At 46.2% G+C, this 26,850-nt stretch overlaps 1 protein-coding gene across 6 annotated transcripts in view; it reads right to left on the bottom strand.

The window, feature by feature from the left end:
- LOC144605454 (copine-8-like) overlaps positions 1-26,850 on the bottom strand; it is a 299,949-nt gene that overhangs the window by 96,822 nt on the left and 176,277 nt on the right. For 5 of the 6 annotated variants that reach the window (XM_078420725.1, XM_078420728.1, XM_078420727.1 and 2 more), the window contains one exon: positions 18,778-18,853. In XM_078420725.1, coding sequence (XP_078276851.1) covers positions 18,778-18,853 — 76 coding nt within the window. Of the gene's footprint in view, positions 1-17,472; positions 18,074-18,777; positions 18,854-26,850 lie in introns of those variants that run through there. The other variant, XM_078420731.1, reaches the window with a different exon arrangement.

Raw genomic sequence — 26,850 nt, 5'->3', positions numbered from 1 at the left:
TATGGTCCAAATACAAGCCTTTACAAGACTTTGCAAAACGTTGAAACTAGTGTTGACTGCATCGACAGATAAAGAAGGATGAATCATGGCAGCGGGGGAGATAGCAAACGGCAGAAAACTGCTGTTAGGGGAATCTCATAAGGAAATCTTTCTTGGTACATGATACCATCTGCACATTGGTGGCTCATCCAGCTGGAGGGATGATCAATTAAGTTGTGGATGACGGCCAGGAATTTTGTTTGCATTTTGTGCATTAGTTTTAGCTTATTTTTTTAATTTTTTAGAGATACAGCAAGTCATTTGGTCAACCAAGTCCATACCGACCATTGGTTACCCGCAAACACTAGTTCTATGTTATCCTACTTTCTCATCCACGCCAGTTTCAGTTTAGTTTATTGTCACGTGTACCGAGGTACAGTGAAAAGCTTTTGTTGCGTGCTAACCAGCCAGCAGAAAGACAATACATGATTACAATCGATCCATTTACAGTGGATAGATGTATGATAAGGGAATAATGTTTAGTGCGAGGTAAAGCCAGCAAAGTCCAATCAAGGGTTGTCCGAGAGTCATCAAAGAGGTAGATAGTAGTTCAGCACTGCTCTCTGGTTGTGGTAGGATGATTCAGTTGCCTGATAACAGCCCTACACAACTTTTACAGAGGTGGATTGACCTACAAACCCACACGTCTTTGGATTGTGGGAAGAAAGCAGAGCACCCAGAGGAAACCCACGCTGTCACAAGGAGCACGTACAAACTCCACAATGACATTGGAGAAATTGTGAAGGTTCAAAGCTCCTAAAGGATTTTCCAAGAGTTTTGTGGTGAATTTTCATATATTCCTGAGGTGGGTCTCACATTTGAAAAGGTAGATGGCAGAAGAAAATCAAGTTTTACATCTAGTAAGACCCGTGGTTGATATTCGTTCACATGTTTATTCCCGAAGATCAAGATGGGCGGCACAATGGGCTGCAGTGAGTTGCTGCTTTACAGCGCTAGGGACCTGTGTTCAATCCTGACTACGGGTGCTGCCTGTACAAAGTTTGTACGTTTTCCCTGTGACTGTGTGGGTTTTCTCCGGGTGCTCCGGTTTCCTCCCACACTCCAATGACGTGAAGGTTGTTGGTAAATTGCCCCCTGTAAATCTTCCCTAGTGTGTAAGATAGAACTAGTGTACGGTCGATCACTGGTCAGCATGGACTCGGTGGGCCGAAGGGCCTGTTTCCATGCCGTATCTCTAAACTAAACTAAAAAAATCAATCCAAATATCACCATGAAACAAAATTAGAAAAACGATTTGTGTCAGTAACCAATGTAAAGGCTGCATCCAGCAAAAACTGGTTGAACTTCATAAACCCAAGCAACACGGTCAATGCTTTCTTCATAACTTGTGAATTTGTTACATTTGCAAGTCTGTTAATTAGTTTCACACTTTCTTTAAATGAAAGTAGTGTTGTAGATCTACATATGTGTCATGTCATTAACATTGTGTTTGAGCAAAACACAACGTGCTGGAGGAACTCAGCGGGTCAGGCAGTATCTGCGGAGGGGATGGACAGGCGACGTTTTAGGTCGGGAGCTTTCTCCAGGTTGATGGAGGTTCTGAAGAAAGGTCCCGACCCAAATCGTCACGTGCATTCCCTCCACAGGTGCTGCCTGACCCGCTGAGTTCCTCCAGCACTTTGTGTTTTGCTCAAGATTCTGGCACCTGCAGTTCCTTGCCTCTCCAATGTGTTTGAGCATGGTAGAAGGAGTTGGATAGTGATAACTACTTTGGCTAATTTGCCCCCTGCAATCTCAGATTAGAAGATCAATTTGTTACCTGAAGTCCTGGTGCCTGAAGACGTGCGTGTTTGTGGGTTAATTGGCCACAAATGTGTAGGGAGTGAATGCAAAAATGGAATAACATAGAACTAGTGCGAATAGGTGTTTGATGGTCGGTATGAACTGGATGGGCTGAAGGGCCTGTTTCCATGCTATATCATATCATATCATATATATACAGCCGGAAACAGGCCTTTTCGGCCCTCCAAGTCCGTGCCGCCCAGCGATCCCCGAACACTAACACTATCCTACACCCACTAGGGACAATTTTTACATTTACCCAGCCAATTAACCTACATACCTGTACGTCTTTGGAGTGTGGGAGGAAACCGAAGATCTCGGAGAAAACCCACGCAGGTCACGGGGAGAACGTACAAACTCCTTACAGTGCAGCACCCGTAGTCAGGATCGAACCTGAGTCTCCGGCGCTGCATTCGCTGCAAAGCAGCAACTCTACCGCTGCGCTACCGTGCTGCCCTATCTCTAAACTAAACTAAAAGTTCAGCTTAAGAAGCACCTCAAATAAATCTGATACCTGTTTTAGATCTGTGGTTCCTGTGTTTTACTTTGCACGTTTTACTGAACACCTAACTTACCCGAGGATATATCTTTTAGACAGAAAACCTTCTATAAGCATAGGCTGTTCCAAAATATTTTCCAACTTGGAACTAGAGTTGCTGTTGGAATAGAGGCAATATGGCAGCCATCTTTATGCAGCTTGGGGTGAATCAATCCAGTCGATGGCACATCATAGAACATATTGCTCAGGAAAAGGCCCTTTGGTCCATAATAACTGATGTCAAATTAAACTGATCTCTTCAGCCTGCACGTGATCCATACCCCTCCATTCCCCTCATATCCTTGTGCCTATCTAAAAGCCTCTGTATCATGAGCGTTTGGTGGTTCTGGGCCTGCACTCGCTGGAGTTTAGAAGGATGAGAGGGGCCTCATTGAAACGTACCACATAATGAAAGGCATGGATAGTGGATATGGAGAGGATTAGTGAGAGAGTCTAGGATCAAGAGGGCACGGCCTCAAAATAAAGGGAGGTGCCTTTAGAAAGGAGATGAGGAGAAATTCCTTTAGTCAAAGGGTGGTGAATCTGTGGAATTCATTGCCACAGACAGCGGTGGAGACCAAGTCATTGAGTATTTGTAAAGTGGAGATTGTCAGGTTTTTGATTAGTAAAGGGGCCTGTCCCACTTAGGCGTTTTTTTAGGCGACTGGAAATAGTCATAACAGGTCACCGAATAACTGGCGACTGGACACCCCCCCCACGACAATGTCTATGACAAGCTACAACAACCTACCACCTAGTCGACGTCAAACTAGGGCAAGCTACCGACATCCGGCGACCCAGTCGTCGGTCACGACTTAGGACGTCCACCTACGACCGAGCCACAACAACCTACGACCAAGCCTACGACAACCTACAACCACGCAGGCAACAACCTACGAGAACTGAAGTCAACCTACGTCTACCCGCGACAAGCTACGACAAGCTACGACCCTGTCGGCGACAACTGAAGACAATTCACCTCATTTTGGCCTCCGGTTTTGACGCCGGTTGACGTAGGTAGTCGCCAATGGAATTCCCCAAAGTCAGCACCGGCGACAACCTACGTCACCTGGCGCCAGCCTGGCAACAACCTACGTCACCTGGCGCCAGCCTGGCGACAACCTACAACAGCAGCTACGTCAGGAGACGTCAAGCTGCGACCGTCAGCGTCTAACCAACAGTCGGCGAATATTTTTAAACATTTCAAAATCCAGCGGTGACCAGAAAAACGCTACGACTCTTTGGAGACGACTCACGACCGACTATACAGGCGACACCCCAGCGACCGTGTGGCACAGCTGTAGTCGCCTTGAAAATCGCCTAAGTGGGACGGGGGTTTAAGGGTGTCAAAGGTTACGGGGAGAAGGCAGGACAATGGGGTTGAGAGGGAAGGATTTTGGCCCTGTCAGCTTAAAACTATTCCCCCTACCTATCCTTCGACAATTCCACCCTGGGAAAATGATTCTGACTGTCCACCTTATCTGTGCCTCCCATCGTTTTATACACTCCCGATTTGTCAGTAATAAGCTGCTCAAAATACGGATAAGTAGTTTGTAAATGTACTGTAAATCCCTGTAGGCGGTGGGGAGATTGCATCAAGTCCAGATGCTTAAGTTCTGTGATTGTATTTTTAAGTTGTGCTGAGCTGCACAGGTGATCAGTCGTTGTATGGGGAGTTCCCCATATGTCTGTTCTCCAGAGGAAAGGAACGACTTAAAGGTCAGGGACAGTCTTCCAGGCTTATCTTTTAATTTTAAATACAAGTGTAACCAGCCGATGTCTCATTACAGCTAGATATAACTGCCGCACTTTACCAGAGATAATGGAGAAACACGTTGGCCTTAATTTACTGATAGAAATCCCCAGGTTAATGTTCTCGGTGAATCTTTCATTCAGACCTGGATAGCAGCAGAACATCAAGACATTCAAAGATAGACACAAAATGCTGGAGTATATCAGCGGGACAGGCAGCATCTCTGGAGAGAAGGAATGGGTAACGTTTCTGAAGAAGGGTCTCAACCCGAAATGTTACCCATTCCTTCTCTTCAGAGATGCTGCCTGTCCCGTTGAGTTACTCCAGCATTTTGTGTCTATCTTCGGTTTAAACCAACAACTGCAGTTCCTTGCAACACATCAAGACATTCAATGCAGTTGTTTATGCCCATGGTGTTACAGTCTACGGTGGTGAAGTGTCAAGACAAATTGATAGACGTGAAGTGTGTAGGAAAGAATTGCAGATGCTGGTTTAAAACCAAGATAGACACAAAAAGCTGGAATAACTCAGCGGGTCACACATCATCTCTGGAGAAAAGGAATAGGTGACGTTTTGGGTCATCAAGTCTACTCCGCCATTCAATCATGGCTGATCTATCTTTCCCCGTTACCTCCCTTCTCCCCATAACCTCTGACACCCGTACTAATCAAGAACCTATCTGTCACTGCCTTAATATATCCACTGACTCTGCCTCCGCGGCCTTCTGTGGCAAAGAATTCCACAGATTCACCATCCTGTGGCCAGAAACGTCAGCTCGACACCACGTCTCGACCAGAAACGTCAGCGATTGCTCTTCTCCAGAGATGCTGTCTGACCCGTAGGTTTACTAGGTTAATTCCCAGAATGGCGGGACTATCATATGTTGAAAGACTGGAGCGACTAGGCTTGTATACACTGGAATTTAGAAGGATGAGAGGAGATCTTATCGAAACGTATAAGATTATTAAGGGGTTGGACACGTTAGAGGCAGGAAACATGTTCCCAATGTTGGGGGAGTCCAGAACAAGGGGCCACAGTTTAAGAATAAGGGGTAGGCCATTTAGAACTGAGATGAGGAAAAACTTTTTCAGTCAGAGAGTTGTGAATCTGTGGAATTCTCTGCCTCAGAAGGCAGTGGAGGCCAATTCTCTGAATGCATCCAAGAGAGAGCTAGATAGAGCTCTTAAGGATAGCGGAGTCAGGGGGTATGGGGAGAAGGCAGGAACGGGGTACTGATTGAGAGTGATCAGCCATGATCGCATTGAATGGCGGTGCTGGCTCGAAGGGCCGAATGGCCTACTCCTGCACCTATTGTCTATTGTCTATTGACCCGCTGAGTTACTCCAGCTTTTTGTCAGACATGAAGATGGTTCAAGGACACTTCAGGCATGTGAGAGCTCAACCAAGAACGGAGAGGAAATGTGGCCGCAGTAACAGACAGCCTTGGCCCCTGCACTTGTATCAGTTTATTGCTGTCACAGGTACTGAGATACAGCAAAAGGCTTTTGTTTGCATGCCATCCAGTCAAGTCATACTATACTTGAGTACAATCAAGCCAAACACAAGAACAAAAGGTACTGCAAACACAGAGAAAAGCACCAGAGTGCAGAAATATAACTTTTCAGCATTGTTGCATTATAGTTTAGACTTTAGAATTTAATTTCGACTTTAGAGAGGCAGGGCGGACACAGGCCCTTCGGCCCATCGCGTCTGTGCCGACCAGCGATCACCCTATACACTAGCACTATCCTACACCCTAGGGACAGTTTATCATTTCATCAAGGCCAATTAACCTACACACTTTTACGTCTTTGGAGCGTGGGAGGAAATCGGAGCTCCCATGCGATCACAGGGAGAACATACAAACTCCGTACAGACATCACCCATAATCAGGATCGAACCTGGGTCTTTGGGGCTGTAAGGCAGCAGCTCCACCAGCTGCACCACTATGTTACTGCTAATATTGAATGACAACATCAGACTTTGTCAGGCTTTACATTGGACTAAATGTTGTACTCTTTATCCTTTATCTGTGTACTGTGAACGGCTTGATTGTATTCACGTATAGTTTTTTTGACCTGATAGCATGCAATAAAAAAGCTTTCTCCAGTACCTCGAACAATGTGACAATAATATACTAAACTAAGCAATAAGTATTTTCTGTTTCCAAATCAAAGTTAGGTTAATAGATGAGGGATAAAAGTTTCTGTGCTGATCCTAGTAAATGCACATTTGTTTTCCTGTAACCCTTACTATTGTCTCTTGTTAGTTTAGAGATATTGAATAGAAACAGGCCCTTCGGCCCGAGTCCACACTGACATTAATTCTATGTTATCCCACCTTCTCATCCATTCCCTACACACTTGGAGGCAATTTACAGAGGACCAATTGACCTACTAATCTACACCTGTTTGGGATGCAAGAGGAAACTGGAGCACCCGACGGAAACCTAAGGGGTCACAGAGAGAAGGCACAAACTCCACACAGATGGCACCTGAGGTCAGGATGGAACCTGGGTCTGTGGCGCCTGAGGTCAGGATGGAACCTGGGTCTGTGGCGCTGTGAGGCAGCAGCTCTGGAAGGTGCTTTATTGTCACGTGTGCGCTGCACAGTGAAATTCTTTCAGCATAGCTCACACAGGCATAAGTCGCCGTACTTCGGCGCCATTTACAAAAGTCCAAAGTCCGGTCCATGCGCTCGATGTTCTGGAGCGGCTCCAGATCCAGGTAAGCCCCAGGCCGCTGCAGGACCTCCGCAGTTGCCCTCGACCCGCTCGGCCTGCGGACAGACGTGCTTCCAGCTGTGCCTCCTTGCTGCGTCTAAGACGTCTAATGTGGATTCGTGTTATCTCTCACATTAATTTGCTTCTGTGTCATCACCCGCCCCCACAGTTGTACAAGGCAATATTCTCTTGGTGTGTGAAGCTCTTGGCTTTTTGGAATGCAAATGATTTCTGCATCATTTTAAATACTGATGTGAACCCCTCCCACTCATCTGTCCTTCTGCACATCAAGATATTCATGACCAATGCTCTCTCTTCACATTGAAGTTTAGTTTAGTTAGTTTGAGTTTGAGTTTTTTGTCACATGTACTGAGGTACAGTGAAAAGCTTTTGTTGCGTGCTAATCAGTCAGTGGAAAGACAAAACATGATTACAAAGGAGCCATTCGCAGACATTGTACAGGCACATGATAAAGGGAATAATGTGAATAACGTTTAGTGCAAGACAAAGACAGTAAAGTCAAGTCAAGTCAAGTTTATTTGTCACATACACATACAAGATGTGCAGTGAAATGAAAGTGGCAATGCCTGCAGATTGTGCAAAAAAAATTACAATTACAAATACAGCATAAAAATTAAAATTAATACAGAAATTTTTTTTAGTCCCTGGAGTTATAATAGTTAACAGTCCTGATGGCCTGTGGGAAGAAACTCCGTCTCATCCTCTCCGTTTTCACAGCGTGACAGCGGAGGCGTTTGCCTGACCGTAGCAGCTGGAACAGTCCGTTGCTGGGGTGGCAGGGGTCCCTCATAATCTTGCTTGCTCTTGATCTGCACCTCCTGATGTATAGGTCCTGCAGGGGGGTGAGTGTAGTTCCCATGGTGCGTTCTGCACTACTCTCTGCAGGGCCATCCTGACCTGGGCAGAGCTGTTCCCAAACCAGACTGTGATGTTGCCGGACAGGATGCTCTCCACAGCCCCAGAGTAGAAGCAATGAAGGATCCTCAGAGACACTCTGAGGATCAAAGACCGATCAAAGATAGTCCAAGGGTCTCCTATGAGGTAGATAGTAGTTCAGGACTGTTCTCTAGTTGATGTAGGACGGTTCCGTTGCCTGATAACAGCTGGGAAGAAACTGTCACTGAATCTGTCAGTGTGTGGTTTCACACTTCTATAACTTCTGCCGATGGGAGAGGGGAGAAGAGGGAGTGGCCAGGATGCGACTCGTTCTTGATTATGCTGCTGGCCTTGCCGAGGCAGCGTGAGGTATAAATGGTGTTAATGGAAGGGAGGTTAGTTTGTGTGATGGTCTGAGATATGCCTACAATTCTCTGCAAACCTGGGTAAATGGGGAACACTGTCATCTGGGGACTAGCCTGCAGGTTTGTTGGAGAGTGCAGATACTGCATGGCTCGCTTCGTGAAACTGGAAGTCTTTCTGGGGACTTGCACAAAATAACATCAGTCGTAATTGTTTTTCTAATTAAGTCCTATTGTACAGGGGGACATGAACATAGTTTAATGTGATAACATTTCCAGGCCAAGGCTGTGACAAATATTGCAATCGCCACATCATAAAGCAGCAACATATTTTTGTTTACATCAAAAAACAAACGCAGATGAAAAAATACCTCCAGATTCAGGGACAGTTTCTTCCCATCAGTTATTAGGCAACTGAACCACAGGTAGAGAGCGGTCCTGAGCCACTGTCTATCATATTGGAGACCCTGGCTCGGAATATCTTTGATAGGACTTTACCGGACTTTATCTTGCACTAAATATTATTCACATTATTCACAATATCATGCACACTGTAATCATGTGTAGTCTTTCTGCAGCCTGGTTAGTACACAACAAAAGGTTTTCACAGTATGTCGGTTCACGTGACTATAAACTAAAATAAATATTTGACAAATAGTAAGGCGGCATATGTTGGAAATACTAAGCAGGTTAACTCTGTTCCTCCTTCTGCAGGTGCTGCACAACCAGCATGTTATCTTATTATTCCAGAAGGTTGCCCTGTAATCTAGTTTTCCAAGGTATTCACAGAAGGTCACCCTTTCCAAAGCCTCTGCTTCCTTCCTGTAATGGGGGCGACCGGAACTGCGTGCAATACTCCCAATGTGGCCTAATAGTCCTGTGGCCCTATCGTCCGAGAGAGCAGCATCATGACTTTCTGACTCCTATACGCAATGCCCCAACCACCTTCTTTACCACTCTATCTACTTGTATTGCCACTTTCAGGAAGCTGGGGGTTTGGACCCCACTCTGTCTGAGCAATAAGGACGGCACGGTGGCACAGCGGCAGAGTTGCTGCCTTTACAGCGCCAGGGACCCAGGTTTGATCCTGACTGTGAGTGGTGTCTGTACGGAGTTTGTACATTCTCCCTGTGACTGCACGGCTTCCTCCAGGTCCCAAAGACGTGCAGGTTTGCAGGTTAATTGGCTTCTGCAAATTATAAGTTGTCCCTAGTGTGGAGGATGGTATTAGTGTACGTGGTGATCGCTGGCTGGCTTGGCCTTATTGGGCCGAAGGGCCTGTTTCCACGCTGTATCTCTAAAGTAAAGTAAAGTAGAGTAAACCAAGCTAATAAACTGAAACTTGAATCTTGGTGAGGGGATGTTATTCGCTGTATGTGAAGCAATCTGCAAATGAAGTTCAAATGCAGTTTGCTGCATCTGGCCTGGATCTTCAGTCACGATGCAGCCTGCAAGGATTGGAGGAACCAATATGGCTCTCCCCTGCAATACCTCCCTCAGACTTGCCACATTAATTTTTCATAATGCAATCCAAAGCACAATCTGCCAAACCAATTATTCAGCCGTCATCTCTTTCTCAGTGTTGCAGCCGCTGGCACACTTTAGTGACCGGCAGCTGTGTTTTGTTCATGCATCAGCACTAACTGGTTTAAACACCAACCTAAGCTAACGTCTCCTTCATGAAATAGGAGTGCACGGTTTCACAAAGCTGTTCCCAGCTGTTATCAGACAAATGAACCATCCTGTCAACAACTAGAGAGTGGTCCTGACCTCCCATCTACTTCTTTGGAGACCCTCGGACTGTCTTTAATTGGACAATGCTGGACCTTACCTTGCACTAAACGATATTCCCTTTATCATGTACATCTACACTTCACGCTGCCTTGGCAAGGCCACCAGCATAATCAAGGACCAGTCTCACCCCGGTCACTCCCTCTTCTCTCCTCTCCCATCAGGCAAGAAATACTGAAGCGTGAAAATGCACACCTCCAGCTTCAGAGACAGTTTCAGGCAATTGTTTTAGGCAACTGAACCATCCTACCAACAACTAGAGAGCAGTCTGCCTAATTGGGGACTTTGAACTACCTTTAATCGGACTTTACTGGACTATATCTTACACTTTAATCGGCCTTTATCTTACACTAAACGTTATTCCCTTTATCATGTATCTGGACACTGTGGACGGCTCGATTGTAATCATATATCGTCTTGACCACTGACTGGTTAGCACACAACAAAAGGCATTTCACTGTACCAATAAACTAAACTAAAGTAAAGACGTCACTGTGCAACTTTGAATGCAAGTCAGAGTAATGAGTCGCCATAGATATCCTACACCCCACGTGTGATTTTTCGTGGTCCATTTACAGATGTGGATGAGTTAATAACATTCACAGGCACTTGCAATATTAACATGCCATTTGCGGCAGACTTGAGAGATTGTTAAACACAGCTGAGATCCCTGTTTCGAACAATAAAAAATGCCTTTATTTAGCACCAAAGTCAAAAATATTCCTAGATGCATCTATGATGTATAATCAGATAATAGTCAACACACACATAAAGGTGACACGAGGAAGGATAAATTTATATCATATGTGATAGGAGCAGAATTAGGCCCTTCGGCCCATCAAGTCTACACCATTCAATCATGGCTGATCTATCTCTCCTTCCTAACCCTATTCTCTTGTCTTCTCCCCATATCCTCTAACACCCATACTAATCAAGAATCTATCTATCTCTGCCTTAAAAATATCCACTGACGGCCTCCACAGCCTTCTGTGGCAAAGAATTCCACAGTTTCACCACCCTCTGACTAAAGGAATGCCTCCTAAACACGTTCCTAAAAGAACGCCCTTTAATTCTGAGGCTATGAACACTAGTCCCAGACTCTCCCACTAGTGGAGACATCCTCTCCACATCCACTCTATCCAAGCCTTTTACTATTCTCACTATACAGCTCATTTCACTATACATTTCACTACACAGCTCAAGACTCTACATAAGAACAGCGATATAAAGAGAGGATGGTGATAATAAGGGACAGAAAAAAAGGTTGCTGTGGTCAAACTGACATTTGTAATATCTCCAACAATTTACAACCCAAGGTCTCAGTATTAAAATTGTTCGCTTTCTTAGCAAGGCAAATTGAATAATGGTCATTCACAATTTTCCTTCCATTTCCTCAGTAATTACTTGTTTAACCATTGCACCTAACTTTCTGTTGCAAGATTAATGGGGTAACAGAATGAGTAAAGGTTACACAAAGTAGTTTAGTTTAGATTGTTATTGTCACGTGTCACCGAGAAACAGTGAAAAGCACTTGTTTGCCAATATTTCAGTCAAAGAAAAAGCTAAATATTATTACAATCAAGCCATTCATTATTAATACTATGATTATGCAAACAGCAGAACTATAGGTAGCAAAAACGCACTGAGTCCTTTGCCCAGAGGAAGGGAATCGAGAATCAGAGGACATACCATAGGTTTAAGGTGAGGGGGGAAAAGATTTTATGGGTACCTGAGGCAACTTTCTCACACAAAGGGCGGTAGGTATATGGAACAACCTACTAGATATGGTAGTTGGGGCTGGTACGATCACAACATTTAAGAAATAAGCATTCAAGTACATGGATAGGGTAGGATTAGAGGGATATCGACCAAATGTAGGCAGGTGGGACTAGTGTACAAGGGGCATCTCGGCTGGTATGGGCAAGTAGGGCTGAAGGGCCTATTTCCGCGCTGTTTGACTTTATAATTCTATACTATATCTGTAGTAATCCAATCTCAGAATTCCTGCCAGACAATTTTCAACTCGATAAAGACAGGTGACATTCACAAGTTGTTAAATTTCAGTAACATCTGGTCAATCATCTTTAACATTTAGAATAATCACATTCAAAAAGCAAGTTGAGAATCAAGCAGCCTAGAATGCAACTTTTTGAGCTGTACGTTTAAACAGTCATGTATGATCTTAGTTTAGTTTAGAGTAACAATGTGGGAAAAATGCCCTTCAGCCCACCAAGTCCATGCCGACCATCGATCACAACAGTTTTATGTTACACTACTTTCCCATCCATTCTCCACACCACACGGGGCAATTTACAGAGGGCCAATTAACCTCCAAACCCGCACACCTTTGGGATGTGGGAGGAAACGGGAGCACCCGGAGGAAATCCATGTGGTCACAGGGAGAACGTGCAAACTCCACACAAACAGCACCCGCGGTCCAGACCAAACCCGGGTCCCTGGCACTGTGAGGCAGTGGCTCTACCCACTGTGCTACCGTGTTTTCTTTTTTGTTTATTTTTCTTTATGACACTCCAGTGGATTGTAATTTAAGGTGAAGGTCTTGTGAATCACACGCAGGAGGTTTCACAATGATTTGTTGTTTTGTCTCACTCGCTTATTTATACCAGATATCCCCAATATATCTCTAACAAATCATGTTCCCTTTCAAAGGCCATTTACAATCTTTACTGAAGTCTGAAGAGAGCCATAAGTACAAGAAACAAAGATTTTATTTATTGCTGGCCACAAAGTCCTTAACATTTTCCTTTATTACTTCACGATTCCTCATTAATCTGCAAGGAGTGCAGAGGAGATTTATGAGGATGTTTGCCAGAACTCCAGGGCCTGAGATATAAGGCGAGGTTGGGCAGGCTAGGACTTTATTCCTTCGAGCGCAGGAGGCTGAGGTGTGATTTTAATGGAGGTGTATAAAATCATGAGGGGGAATAGATAGGGTAAATGCACAGAGACTTTTACCCAGGGTAGGGGAATTAAGATCCCGAGGGCATATCATATCATATCATCATATATCTACAGCCGGAAACAGGCCCTTTCAGCCCACCAAGTCCGTGCCGCCCAGCGATCCCCGTACATTAACACTATCCTACACCCACTAGGGACAATTTTTTACATTTACCCAGCCAATTAACCTACATACCTGTACGCCTTTGGAGTGTGGGAGGAAACCGAAGATCTCGGAGAAAACCCACGCAGGTCACGGGGAGAACGTACAAACTCCTTACAGTGCAGCACCCGTAGTCAGGATCGAACCTGAGTCTCCGGCGCTGCATTCGCTGTAAAGCAGCAACTCTACCGCTGCGCTACCGTGCCGCCCATAGGTTTAAGGTGAGGAGTAAGATTGAATGAGAGCCTGATGGCCATTTTTTTTTCACACAGAGGGTGGTGGGTATATGGAACGAGCTGCCAAATGAGGTCGTTGAGACAGGTACAATAGCAACATTTAAAAGACATCTGGACAGGTGGAGTGTAAAGGTTTAGACGGATATGGACCAGACGCGGGCAGGTGGGACTAGCGAAGATGCAGCATGCTGGTCGGCATTGGCAAGTCGGGCTGAAGGGCCTGTTTCTATGCTGTGCGGCTCTATGACTTGACAGTGCTGACCCAGTTGGCACTCTGGGCATCGTTTTGGCATCAAAGATATTTTTGATAAAGGGTATGTTCCACTTGCTCTGCGGTTTACCAAGGACCCACACAGTCCTCATTATTGTGTGATACTATCTATTTGTTTGATTGCCTGATGCCCTTTGAATAGAAAATAGAGAGAGAGGACAACATGTATTCATTTTCTCTTTGTTGCATTTCAAATGGCCTGTGTATATAGTTGGTCCGAAGGGCTTGTTTCAATGCTGTATGACTCCATGACTCTAATTTGTCACACTCATTCCCTTCCTAACACTCACGATCATGAATTGTATTTCGTGTTTCATGTACTTCCTCATCATTAACATCTTCTCTACCTCAGTGGAATGAATTCTCACTGAGATGCACTGCGACGTGAAAATCTACTGATGCATTACCGCAAGCCTCCATGCACGACAACGTGCTTCGGTGAATCTTTGCCAATCTCCGTGCCCAGTCTGCAGCACTTCACACAAATCAGCAAAGAAAATGGATTGTTAAAACGACTGTGTGAGTCTCAGGGCGAGTAATGAAATTCAATCAGTGCAGGATAAATGTTATCTTTGTGGCGATTGGACTGCGGCAAATGGCTGGAGGCTGGATGTGACTGATTGAGAAACCGTCAAGTCGATAAAATAACGAGATACAAGGAAATGCACGGCATGGTGGCGCAGCGGTAAAGTTGCAGCCTTACAGCGTCAGAGGCCCGGGTTCGATCCTGACTACAGGTGCTGTCTGTACAGAGTTTGCACATTCTCCCTGTGACCGCGTGGGATTTATCCGGGTGCTCCAGTTAACTCCCACACGCCAAAGACATTTGTAGGCTTCAGTCAAGATTGTAAATTGCCCCTAGTGTGTAGGATAGTGTCAGTGTACCGGGATCGCTGGTCATCGAAAAACTGGCAAACAGCTCATTTGGAAGTGACCCAACAACACTCCGCACTGCAGCCCCGGTGCTCTGTTCCTCAGTGGCAGAATATGCAAGCCCTGTCTGGGGCCGCTCTAAACATGCACGCAAGATGGACTCTGCATTAAACAATGCCTGCAGGAAAATCACAGGATGCCTGAAGCCGACAAGGGTTGAACATCTGTACGAGCTGGCTGGCATCGACCAACCATCTCGAAGACGAGATTGATCGGACAGCTGCAGTAGAACGCTTCAATGCGGACACAGACCCCCATCATCCCTTGCACAATCACCAACATGCCAAGAAACGCTTGAAGAGTCGGAACAGCTTCATGGAACTAGAGCCAACCGCCAACAGAGGCACCAAAACCAAACAACAGATGGCACCAGGACACCACCTGCCTTATACTACCTGGAAAGCCCTAAACCAACTCCGCACTGGAGTGAGATGTTGCGGACTCAACCTGAAGAAGTGGGGCTTCTCGGACTCTGACAAATGCAACTGTGGAGAGATACAGACAATGGCCCACCTACTGACTTGCGGCAGAGAGGCATGCACTGCGGACGATCTCCGCAGGGGCACGGATGTGGCACTGGCTGTGGCAAAGTGATGGAGGGGGGAGTGGGGGAGGAGAGGGTGCTGCACCAATGCAGTAGAGGTTTGGACCCAACGGGTCCACTTGGTCTAGTAGTATATAAAACTTTGAGAGACGTAGAAAGAGTAGACAATCAAAACCTTTCTCCCAGGGCGGAATTGTCCAACACTAGAGGGCATGGCTATAGAATGAGAGGGGGAAAGTTTAATGGAAATGTGCTGGACAAGATTTTGTTTAACACACAGAGTGGAGGGGGTCTGGAACGCATTGCCAGGGGTTGTGGTGGAGGCAGAAACGATAGTGGTATTTGTGAGACTTTTAGATAAGCACATGGACATGCAGGGAATGGAGGAATATGGATGATCTAGAGCAGACATGTCCAAAGTCCGGCCCGGGGGCCAATCACGGCCCGAGGTCAGATTTTATACGGCCCGCAGCATCCGGCTTAAAATGTATTATTTATGGCCCGCCAGCACTGACTAACAGAATGAAGGTAGGGGGAGGGGGAGGGGAGAGGACGACTACACCTCCCGGCGGTCAGCGCTACCCGACCCCCCCTCCCCCCCGAGCGGGAGAGGCGACGGCGACTACACTTCCCGGGGTTGGGGGCGTGCGGGGGGGGGACGGGAGAGCAACAGCTGAGCTCTCCTCACCCCGCACGCTCATTGGCAGGTGCTCCCGTCAGTCGGGCGGGTGCCGCATCCCCCCCTAACACCTCCCGGCGGTCAGCGCTGCCCCATCTGCGGATTGTCAGACGCAAGGTCCGGGGGGGGGGAGGAGAGCGCATTAGTTAAAGGTTCGGGGGAGGAGAGCGCATTAGTTAAAGGTTCGGGGGAGGAGAGCGCATTAGTTAAAGGTTCGGGGGAGGAGAGCGCATTAGTTAAAGGTTCGGGGGGGTTGGGGGGGGTTGGGGGGGGGAGGAGAGCGCATTAGTTAAAGGTCCGGGGGGGAGAGCGCATTAGTTAAAGGTTCGGGGGGGTTGGGGGGGGGGGAGGAGCGCATTAGTTAAAGGTCCGGGGGGGTGGGGGGGGGAGCGCATTAGTTAAAGGTCCGGGGGGGGGAGCGCATTAGTTAAAGGTTCGGGGGGTTGGGGGACCATTGGCCCTCGGGTATTTTCACATTATCAAATCTGGCCCTCTTTGAAAAAAGTTTGGACACCACTGATCTAGAGATAGATACGATGAGTTTAACTTGACATCATGTTTGGCACCAACGATGTGGGCCGAGGGGCCGGTTCCTATGCTGTACTGTCCTATGTAACGTCATTTACAATCCTCATTCCCACAGACATTTTACCATTTCTCCTGCTTCTCATGGTATGTGATTTCTTCTATATTTGTATATTTGAAGGGATGGCACAGTGGCGCAGTGGCAGAGTTGCAGCCTTACAGTGCCAGATCCTGAGTTCAATCCTGACTACAGGTGCTGTCTGTACGGAGTTTCTACATTCTCCCCGTGACCTCGTGGGTTTTGTCCGGGTGCTCCGGTTTCCTCCCACATTTTAAAGGCGTGCAGGTTTTATAGGATAATTGGCTTGTGTAAATTGTCCCCTAGTGTGTAGGATATGGGGATCGCTGGTTCGATGCGGACTCGGTGGGCCGACCGACCTGTTCCCACGCTGTATCTCTAAACTAAACTAAATGGCTTAAAAGACCATCAATATGCAGACGAGACAGTACCATAACACCCATCTAATCCCCATCGCCATCCATACATTGAAACAATGTATGCTCCAGATGTCAACTTATTTGCATCGGCGAAACCAAACGCAGGCTCGGCGATCGCTTATCTCAACACCTGCGCTCCGTCCACGTTAACCAATCTGATCTCCCGGTGGCTGAGCACTTCAACTCCCCCTCCCATTCCCAGTCTAACCTTTCTGACCTCCTCCAGTGCCATAGTGAGTCCCACTGGAAATTGGAGGAACAGCACCTCATATTTCGCCTGGACAGCTTGCAGCCCAGTAGTATGAACATTGACTTTTCCAACTTTAGATAGTTCCTCTGTCCCTCTCTTCCCCTCCCCCTTCCCAGATCTCCCACTGTCTTCCTGTCTCCACCTATATCCTTCCTTTGACCCGCCCCCCTGACATCAGTCTGAAGAAGGGTCTCGACCCGAAACGTCGCCCATTCCTTCTCTCCTGAGATGCTGCCTGACCCGCTGAGTTACTCCAGCATTTTGTGAATAAATACATTGAAACAGGATCCTCTGGGCAAGTGGAGATAATGGGTGGAAAACGTGAGCTGATGAAATGAACAGATCTAACTGGTAAAGGAGAAAAGAGGAGAACATACAAGAAGAATGTCGGCAAAATTTAATCCAGAACCAAGAGTACAATCAAACAGTTTTAAATGGGTGATAAGTGTTGGTCACAGCAAAGGCATTCACAATGCATTACTGAATAAATTCAAACGAATTCACCACCAAAATAATTTACAGAGCTCCAACACTCCAATTTTAAATAACATTGTGGGAGGAGACCAGAGCAACCAGAGAAAACCCACGCAGTCACAGGGAAAACGTACAAACTCCGTACAGACAACATCCGTGGACAGGAACGAACCCGGGTCTCTGGTGCTGTAGGGCAGCAACTCTACCGCTGCGCCACTATGCCGCCCAGTTTGTGTTTGATCATCGTTGCCGTTTCACAGGTGGAATTCCCATTTTTCTTTAACACCCATGACCATTCAAACATATTCTCAAACCACAGACCACAAACTGTTATACAATCTGCTCCATCCACCTTCTCTCTGTCTCATTCTGTCCTGACATCAGGCCAGTAATTATCCCATTAACACTTGGCATCTTTCAACATGTTAATTGCTTAAGTCATGGCAACTTGTTCGTGTCGATCAACACAGTGAAGCTAGTTTATTTATTTCATCCATTAATTGTTGTTATATGATACTTTTTTAGATTTAGTCTTCAACAAGCTATTCATCAAGATTTCCTGAGCAATTCAAATAACATTGCTTGATCAATGCTTGATTCATCCAACGTTAACTTCCTTTCTTTAGATATGGCGCTGAAAGTTATTTATCAAACAAAAACAATCAAACTAAAAATTAATTTTACGCAATGTAGCGGATCCGAGAACCAGAGGACATAGACATAGATAGGAGAGAAAGATTTCATCTGAACTTGAGGGGCAATTTTTTTAACACCAAGGGTGGTGGGTGCGTGGAACTAGCTGCCGGAGAAGTTAGTTTACTTTAGACAGACAGTGTGGAAAGAGGCCCTTCGGCCCACCGAGTCTGCACTGACTTACGATCTCCCCATAAACTAGCACTATCCTACACACAATGGACAATTTACAATTAAAAGAAGCCAATTAACCTACAAACCTGGATGCTTTGGAGTGTGGGAGGACCCGGAAAAAAACTCATGAGGTCACAGGGAGAACGTACAAACTCCGTACAGACTGCATCCATTTCCAGGATTGGCGCTGCAAGGCAGCAACTCTATTGCTGTGCCACTGTGTCACCCTGAGGCAGGTAGTTGAGGCATGTACTATCACAATGTTTAAAAAGCATTTAGACAGGTACTTGGACAGGATAGGTTTGGGGAGATATGGGCCAAACGTAGGCAGGCGAGACTAGTGCAGATGTGGCATGTTGGTCGGTGTGGGCAAGTTCCACGACAAAAGAGGAAGTAGAATTACAATTCAATGCGAATATAAAATCTAGGGCGTTTCTGATGCGTTGATATCAAATACTAGGCCCAGCTTACCTCATAGACATTGAACTGACTCTGTCCTCTTGCAAGTTCTCGATAGCTTGTGGTAAACTCTCCAATGAAGTCATGACTGAAATCACAGAGACAAAAGTCACATCCATCTCAGCAGTAAACAACAACAATGCAAAAGCCTTTTACAAAGCTTCAAAATGCTTTACAGTAAAGGTGGTATAGTCTGCAACAATCACAGTAAGATATAGCATAAATATTCATTTGACAGGTTTAGGTTATTCTGCATTCTATATCTTCTCCTTTGCTCTTTCGATTGTACTTGAGTTTGTACGAACTGTACTGATTGTAGCTTTGGACTTATAAACTTGAAATACAGCGCAAAAACAGGCCCTTCAGCCCTCTGAGCCCATGACAACCAGCGACCATCCCGTACACTCGCACTATCCTACACACTAAGGGCAATTTACAATTTTACCGAAGCCAATTAACCTACAAACCTGCATGTCTTTGGAATGTGAGAGGAAACCGGAGCACCTGGAGAAAAACCACAGGGAGAACGTACAAACTCCGTACAGACAGCACCCGCAGTCAGGATTGAACCTGGATCTCTGGAGCTGTGAGGCAGCTGTGAGGCAGCTGTGAGGCAGCAACTCTACCGCTGCACCACTATGGCGTCATTATTTAAAATCAGACATTTCTAACATACACTACAGTGTGGGGGAGATTTATGTATACATTTTGGCATCTCCAAGGAACTGCTCATTTTTATAATTTCATTTGCCAAAATCTAATAGATTTTGTAACATCATTAACCCACCAAGCCTGCCATCTGTTTACTGCTTGTGTCTCCTGTTCTAAATCCTCGCCTGCAGGGTGCAACATGATAATAACTTGATGTTCACACTATGCATAGACTCAAGGATCGTTCTAATGTCTTGTCATAAATTCCAATTAATTCTGGCTGCAAAATTTCAGCTCAATAAGTCATAAGGTATAATTAAAATCAACCCCCAATCTGTGCAAGTGGTTCCCTTTTCTTTCCTCTGTCCTCTCCATTTGCAGGTAGAGTTGACTAGTTAGTTAGTTCACCTGAAATAATTGGAGTCACAGAGTGATATGGCAACGAAACAGCCCTTCGGCTCACCTTGTCCATGCCGACCAAGCCGCCCCATCTATCCGTCCCACCTGCCTGCATTTGGCTCATATCCCTCTAAACCTTTTGTTTCCGTGTACCTGTCTAAATGTCTTAACTGTCTCTTCTGGCAGCTTGTTCCATATACCCACCACCCTCTCTGTGTGGGGAAAAAAGTTGCCCCTCAGGTTCCTAGTAAATCTTTCCCCTCTCACCTTAGACCTATGTGTTCTGGTTCTCGATTCCCAGGGTGAAAGACTGTGCATCTGCCTTATCTATTCCCCTCATGACCATGTACACCTCTATAAGATTGCCCCTCATCCTCCTGTGCTATATGGAACATGGGGAGAAGGCAAGAAAATGGGTTTGAGAGGGAAAGATAGATCAGCCATGATTGAATGGTCAAGTGGACTTGATGGGTTGAATGGCCTCATTCTGCTCCTATCACTTGTGAACCTATGAACATTGTCGTAAATCCTCACCGCACTCTTTCCAGCTTAACAACATCTTTCCTATAGCAGGGTAACCAAAACTGAACACAATACTCCAAATGTGGCCTCACAAATTTTGGAAACACTTCCAAGTTGGATGAGTTCTCTTGAATGTAACCAAAACAGAGGGAGTACATCAACATTCATGGTTGAATTTAAAGTTTTAAATATAAAAATCCAAGGATGGAGCTTCAAAGGCTGAAACAGCTTTGGACATCAAATGAAGACACAGAGTGCTGGAGTAACTCAGCAGGTCAGGCACCATCTCTGGGGAACATGGATAGGCGACATTTCACAGAGCGCTGGAGTAACTCAGCAGGTCAGGCACCATCTCTGGGGGACATGGATAGGCGACGTTTCACAGAGCGCTGGAGTAACTCAGCGTTTTAGGCACCATCTCTGGGGAACATGGATAGGCGACGTTTCACAGAGCGCTGGAGTAACTCAGCAGGTCAGGCACCATCTCTGGGGAACATGGATAGGCGACGTTTCAGGTCGGGACCCTTCTTCAGACTGATTGGAGGGGGAAGAAGGCTGGAAGAGAGGGGCAGGAGAAAACCTGGCAGGTAATAGGCCAAGAGAGGTGAGAAGGGCTATTTGATAGGCAGATGGTTGGACAAATGCCAGAGACGTAAAGACAGAAGGTATGAGACAAAAGGATTGAAGAGTTGTAAATTGTGAACCAAGAGGAAGGTAATTGGGTGGAAGGGGAAAAGGGAAATAAGTGCGAGTCCATGTGGGGATAGACATGCTGGAGTAACTCAGCGGGACAGGCAGCATCTCTGGAGAGAATGAATGGGTGACGAGATGGGTCGAGACCCATCTTCAGACTGATGTCAGGGGAGCGGCCTAGAATCCATGTGGGGCACAGGGAAGAGCAGGCTGGAGGGGGGGGGGGAGGAAAAGAGGGGGTTATATGGGAAAGAAGGAGGGGGGACGTAGTTAGCTCAAAATGGAGAATTCAATGTTGGGTTGGAAGCCTCCCAAGCGGAAAATGAAGTGTTGCTCCTCCAGTTTGCACGTGGACTCACTCTGGCAGTGGAGGAGACTCAGGACTGAAAGGTCGGTGTGGGAATGGGAAGGGGAAGGACATTTTAAACGGTGAGCAACTGGGAGATCCAGCAAGTCTTGGTGGACATCAAATGATTGAATTCTATTGCATCAAGAGAAATACTTCAGATGCAATTGAACAGTAGGGCCCTTGGGGAGTGTTGTAGAGCAGAGGGATCTAAAAGTACAAGAGCACAGTTCCCTGAACATGGCATTGCACATGTATAGGGTGGTAGAGGAGGCTTTTGGTGCATCAGTCAGGGTATTGAGAATAGAATTATTCACAAAATGCTGGAGTAACTCAGCAGGTCAGGCAGCATCTCGGGAGAGAAGGAATGGGTGACGTTTCGGGTCGAGACCCTTCTTCAGACTGATGTCGGGGGTGGGACAAAGGAAGGATATAGGTGGAGACAGGAAGATAGAGGGAGATCTGGGAAGGAGGAGGGGAAGGGAGGACTACACTTCTTCCCACCCGGTCCCCTGCAAAAAATCTATCCCCTACTCCCAATTCCTCCGTCTACGCCGCATCTGCGCCCGGGATGAGGTGTTTCAGACTAGGGCTTCCGAGATGTCCTCGTTCTTCAGAAAACGGGGCTTCCCCTCCTCCATTATAGATGAGGCTCTCACTAGGGTCTCTTCTACATCCCGCTCTTGCTCCCCCTCCCCCCACTCGCAACAAGGACAGGATCCCCCTCGTTCTCACCTTCCACCCCACCAGCCAGCGGATCCAACATATCATCCACCAACATTTCCGTCACCTACAACGGGACCCCACCACTGGCCATATCTTCCCATCCCCTCCCCTCTCTGCGTTCCGCAGAGACCGTTCCCTCCGTAACTCCCTGGTCCACTCGTCCCTTCCTACCCAAACCACCCCAACCCCGGGCACTTTCCCTTGCAACCGCACGAGATGCAACACCTGTCCCTTTACCTCCCCCCTCAACTCCATCAAAGGACCCAAACAGTCTTTCCAGGTGAGACAGAGGTTCACCTGCACCTCCTCCAACCTCATCTATTGCATCCGCTGCTCTAGATGTCAACTTATTTATATCGGCGAAACCAAGCGCAGGCTCGGCGATCGCTTCGCTGAACACCTGCGCTCGGTCCGCATTAACGCAACTGATCTCCCGGTGGCCCAGCACTTTAACTCCCCCTCCCATTCCCAGTCTGACCTCTCTGTCATGGGCCTCCTCCAGTGCCATAGTGAGGCCCGCCGGAAATTGGAGGAGCAGCACCTCATATTTCGCCTGGGCAGTTTGCAGCCCGGTGGTATGAACGTCGACTTCTCCAACTTCAGATAGCTCCTCTGTCCCTCCCGTCCCCTCCTCCTTCCCAGATCTCCCTCTATCTTCCTGTCTCCACCTATATCCTTCCTTTGTCCCACCCCCGACATCAGTCTGAAGAAGGGTCTCGACCCGAAACGTCACCCATTCCTTCTCTCCCGAGATGCTGCCTGACCTGCTGAGTTACTCCAGCATTTTGTGAATAAATCGATTTGTACCAGCATCTGCAGTTATTTTCTTATACTATTGAGAATAGAAGTTGGGACATTATGTTGCAGTTGTACAATACGTTTGGTGAAGGCACCCTTGGAGTATCGTGTTCAGTTTTGATGTCCCTGCTATAGGAGAGATACCATTAAGCTGGAAAGGGTACAGAGAAGATTTATGAGGATGTTGCCAGGACTGAGCTGCAGAGAAAGGAGAGCAGGCTAGCACTTAATTCCTTAGGGCACAGGATGCTGAGGGGTGATGTTATAGAGGTGTACAAAATCATGGAGGAGTAGATAGGGTGAATGCACAGAGGCTTTTTCCCAGGGTAGGGAATCAAGAACGAGACAGCATAGAGGAGATGAGAGGGGAATGATTTAACAGGAACCTGAGAGGCAAATGTTTCACTCAGAGGGTGGTAGGTATATGGAATGAGCTGCCAGAGGAAGTAGAATGGGCAGATACAATAACAACAGTTAAAAGACAGGTACATGGATAAGAAACGTTTTGAGGGATATGGGCCAAACACTGGCAAATAGGACAAGCTTAAATGGGGCAGATTGGTTTAGTTCAGAGATACAGTGTGGAAACAGGCCTTTCCACCGCACCAACCAGCAATCCCCCTTACACAAGTTCTATCCTATATACTTGCGGAAATTTACTGAAGCCAATTAACCTCCAAACCTGTACGTATTGGAATGTGGGAGGGAACCGGAGCACCTGGAGAAAACCCATGTGGTCACGGGGTGAACGTACAAACTACGTACAGACAGCACCCGTAGTCAAGATTGAACCTAGGTCTTTGGTGCTGCGAGGCAGCAACTCTACTGCTGCGCCATTGTGCCACGCTCAGTGCTGTATAGCTCTACGACTGTAAATCAAACATGGTCCATCCACTACGTGCCCCAATTGTCAGCATTACCATCAATCTGAATAGTTGATGTTACCACCCAAACTGCACACTTCACTTCCCCAAAATTCCAGCTGTGTTTTACGCTTTAGTACATTGTATGTTGTTTCAACTACATTCCATTTTCACACATTCATTATTCATAATAAGCAGATTCCTGGCATTAACCGATCCAGTCTGCTTCAGGAGTGATTGAGAAAGGATAGAGATTCTTGTTTCTTTTTCACGGCAAACATTAGCACTCCAGGATTTCCACTGGAAAATGGTGATAAATGACTCTCCTGAAATAATAGTAATTTCATGCCCCCTTAAGTAGCTTATTGAGCACTTGTTTATCTGTTAATGGCCACAGAAATTAATCCCATTCTGCCGAACAAGAGATAATTGGAATTTAAACAGAGCTGTAAATACTGTTTACCTGAACAGCCATTTCTTGATGTTGAAATGAATCCCTCAATTTCAACACCAAAACATTAAGCTAAAATAAAGTGCAGACGATATGGATTCTACGCGACTACTTTTGATGTTAAAATTCAAGTGTAGTGCCGATTATGCTTATTATTTAGTTGAGTTTTGAGACACAGCATGGAAACAGGCCCTTTGGCCCATCGAGTCCACGCCGACCATCAATCGCCCATTCACACTAGTTCTAGTTAGGCAGAGGTTCACTTGCACCTCCTCCAACCTCATCTACTGTATCCGTTGTTCAAAGATGCAGACTCTTATACATCGGCGAGACCAAACATAGACTGGGCGATCATTTCGCTGAACACCCACGCTCAATCGGCCTGGACCAACCTGATCTCCCGGTTGCTAAACACTTTAATTCTCCTTCCCATTCCCACACGACCTTGCTGTCCTGGGTCCCCTCCATTGTCAGAGTGAGGCTAAATACAAATGGGAAGAACAGCATCTCATATTTCGCTTGGGCAGCTTACAGCCAGTGGCGTGAATTTTGATTTCTCTAACTTCAAGTAACCCTGGCATTCATGTTGTACTTTAAGTAGGTAAAATTAGACTGAAATAAACCAAGTCTTGTCACTTTAAAATCCCACACAGGCTGCAATGACACAAAGAAGCAGATTTGACGGAATCTAATTGTTCAGTGTCTTACTTAAATTGATAATACTAATTATAATTTCACTTAGTAATTTTATTTAGTAAAAAAGCTGATATCTCATGGAGATCACGTACAGTAATTGGCTAAAATGTTTATATTGCTGAGATTACAATTTGACACTTTCATGCATTGATGCAAAGCTAAAAATTCCTTCATTAATTCTGCTGATGCTGTTATAATAAAACCAGAAGAAATAGGAATTGAAATAGATCATAATGCCCCTTTCGCTTTCACTGCCATTGAATGAAACCATGGCCCATCCAGTCTCAGCCTTAGCTCAGTTCTCTTGTCAGTTCTCCAAACCCCTCACTACTTTGAGAATCTGTAATATATTTGGTCTTCGGGCACGGAACAGTACAGCCCAAGAACATTGGTCCTTTGTCCCACAAAGTCCGTGTGGGCACATAATGCAAAATCAAACTGCAGTCAATGTCATCACAGACCCACACAATCCTGACCACATTTTCATTTTGCTACTGCCATCGGGAAGAAGGTTCAGGAACAGCTTCTTCCCGGCAACCATCAGGCTCTTGAACACTGCACAACACTAACCTCAGTAACTGTGATCTTCTATGGACTGTGTCTTTGGTTATAGAATCATAGAGTCACACTGCATGGAAACAGGCCCATTGACCCAAATTGCCCACACTGACCCATCTACGCTAGTCCCACCTGCCTGCATTTGGCCCATATTCCTCTAAACGTATCCAACCATGTACCTGAGTTAAATGTTTCTTAAACATTGCGATAGTACCTGCCTCAACCACTTCTTCCAGCAGGTTATTCCATACACCCACCACCCTTTGTGTAAAAAAGTGACCTCTCAGGCTTTCTATTAAATCTTTCCCCTCTCATCTTAAACTTATATCCTCTGATTCTCGATTCCCCTACTCTGGGCAAAAGACAGTGCGTTTACCCGACCTATTCCACACATGATATCACAACTCTATAAGATCACCCCTCATTCTTCTGCACTCCAAGGAATAAAATCCTAGCCTGCGCAACCTCCTCCTATCTGTCAGGCCCTCTAGTCCTGGCAACATCCTCGTAAATCTTCACTGCACCTTTTCGAGCTTGACAACATTTCTCCTATAACAGCGTGACCAGAATTGAACCCAATACTGTAAATGTGGCCTCACCAACGCCTTATCTCACATCAAAGGTCTTTTATTGTCACGTGTACTAATTAAGGTACAGTGATGTGTGAATTACCATACAGCCATACTAAAAAAGCAACAAGACACACCACTACATAAAAGTTAACATAAGCATCCACCACAGCGGATTCCCACATTCCTCACTGTGATGGAAGGCAAAGTCAAATCCTCTTCCCTCATTTTTTTCTCACGGTCAGGGCAGTCGAACCATCTGTTGGGGCGATCAAAGCTCGAAGCTCTCGCGTAGGGGCGGTCGAAGCTCTCGTGTCGGGGCGGTCGAAGCTCCTGCAGCTTGGAGCTCCCGAAGTCGGTCTCTGACAAGAGACTGCGAGCTCCACGATGATAAAGTCCGCAGGCTCCCTCAGTAGAGCTCAGAGGTCGATCCCTGGCAAAGGTATCGTGGGCTCTGCAATGTTAAAGTCCCGCGGTGGAGCTCTCGAAGTCGGTCTCCATCAAAGGCTGTCAACTCCTTGACGTTAGGCCGCAGTGCGGATGGAGATACGATATGCAAATATATCACATCTCCATCAAGGTAAGAAATGAGAAAACGTTTCCCCCAGCCCCCTCCCCCACCCCCCACATAAAATAAGCTAAAGAACACTAACAACATACATTTAACACATACTAAAAAAATAACGAAGAAGAAAGGAACAGACAGAGGAAACGTATAAGATTATTAAGGGGTTGGACAGGTTAGAGGCAGGAAACATGTTCCCAATGTTGGGGGAGTCCAGAACAGGGGGCCACAGTTTAAGAATAAGGGGT

The sequence above is a fragment of the Rhinoraja longicauda genome, chromosome 24 (genome assembly GCF_053455715.1).
Source record: "Rhinoraja longicauda isolate Sanriku21f chromosome 24, sRhiLon1.1, whole genome shotgun sequence".
NCBI classification, from domain to species: Eukaryota; Metazoa; Chordata; class Chondrichthyes; order Rajiformes; family Arhynchobatidae; genus Rhinoraja; species Rhinoraja longicauda.
The sequence above is the reverse complement of the archived record's forward strand: the minus strand, read 5'-3'. Positions and strand labels throughout refer to the sequence as shown.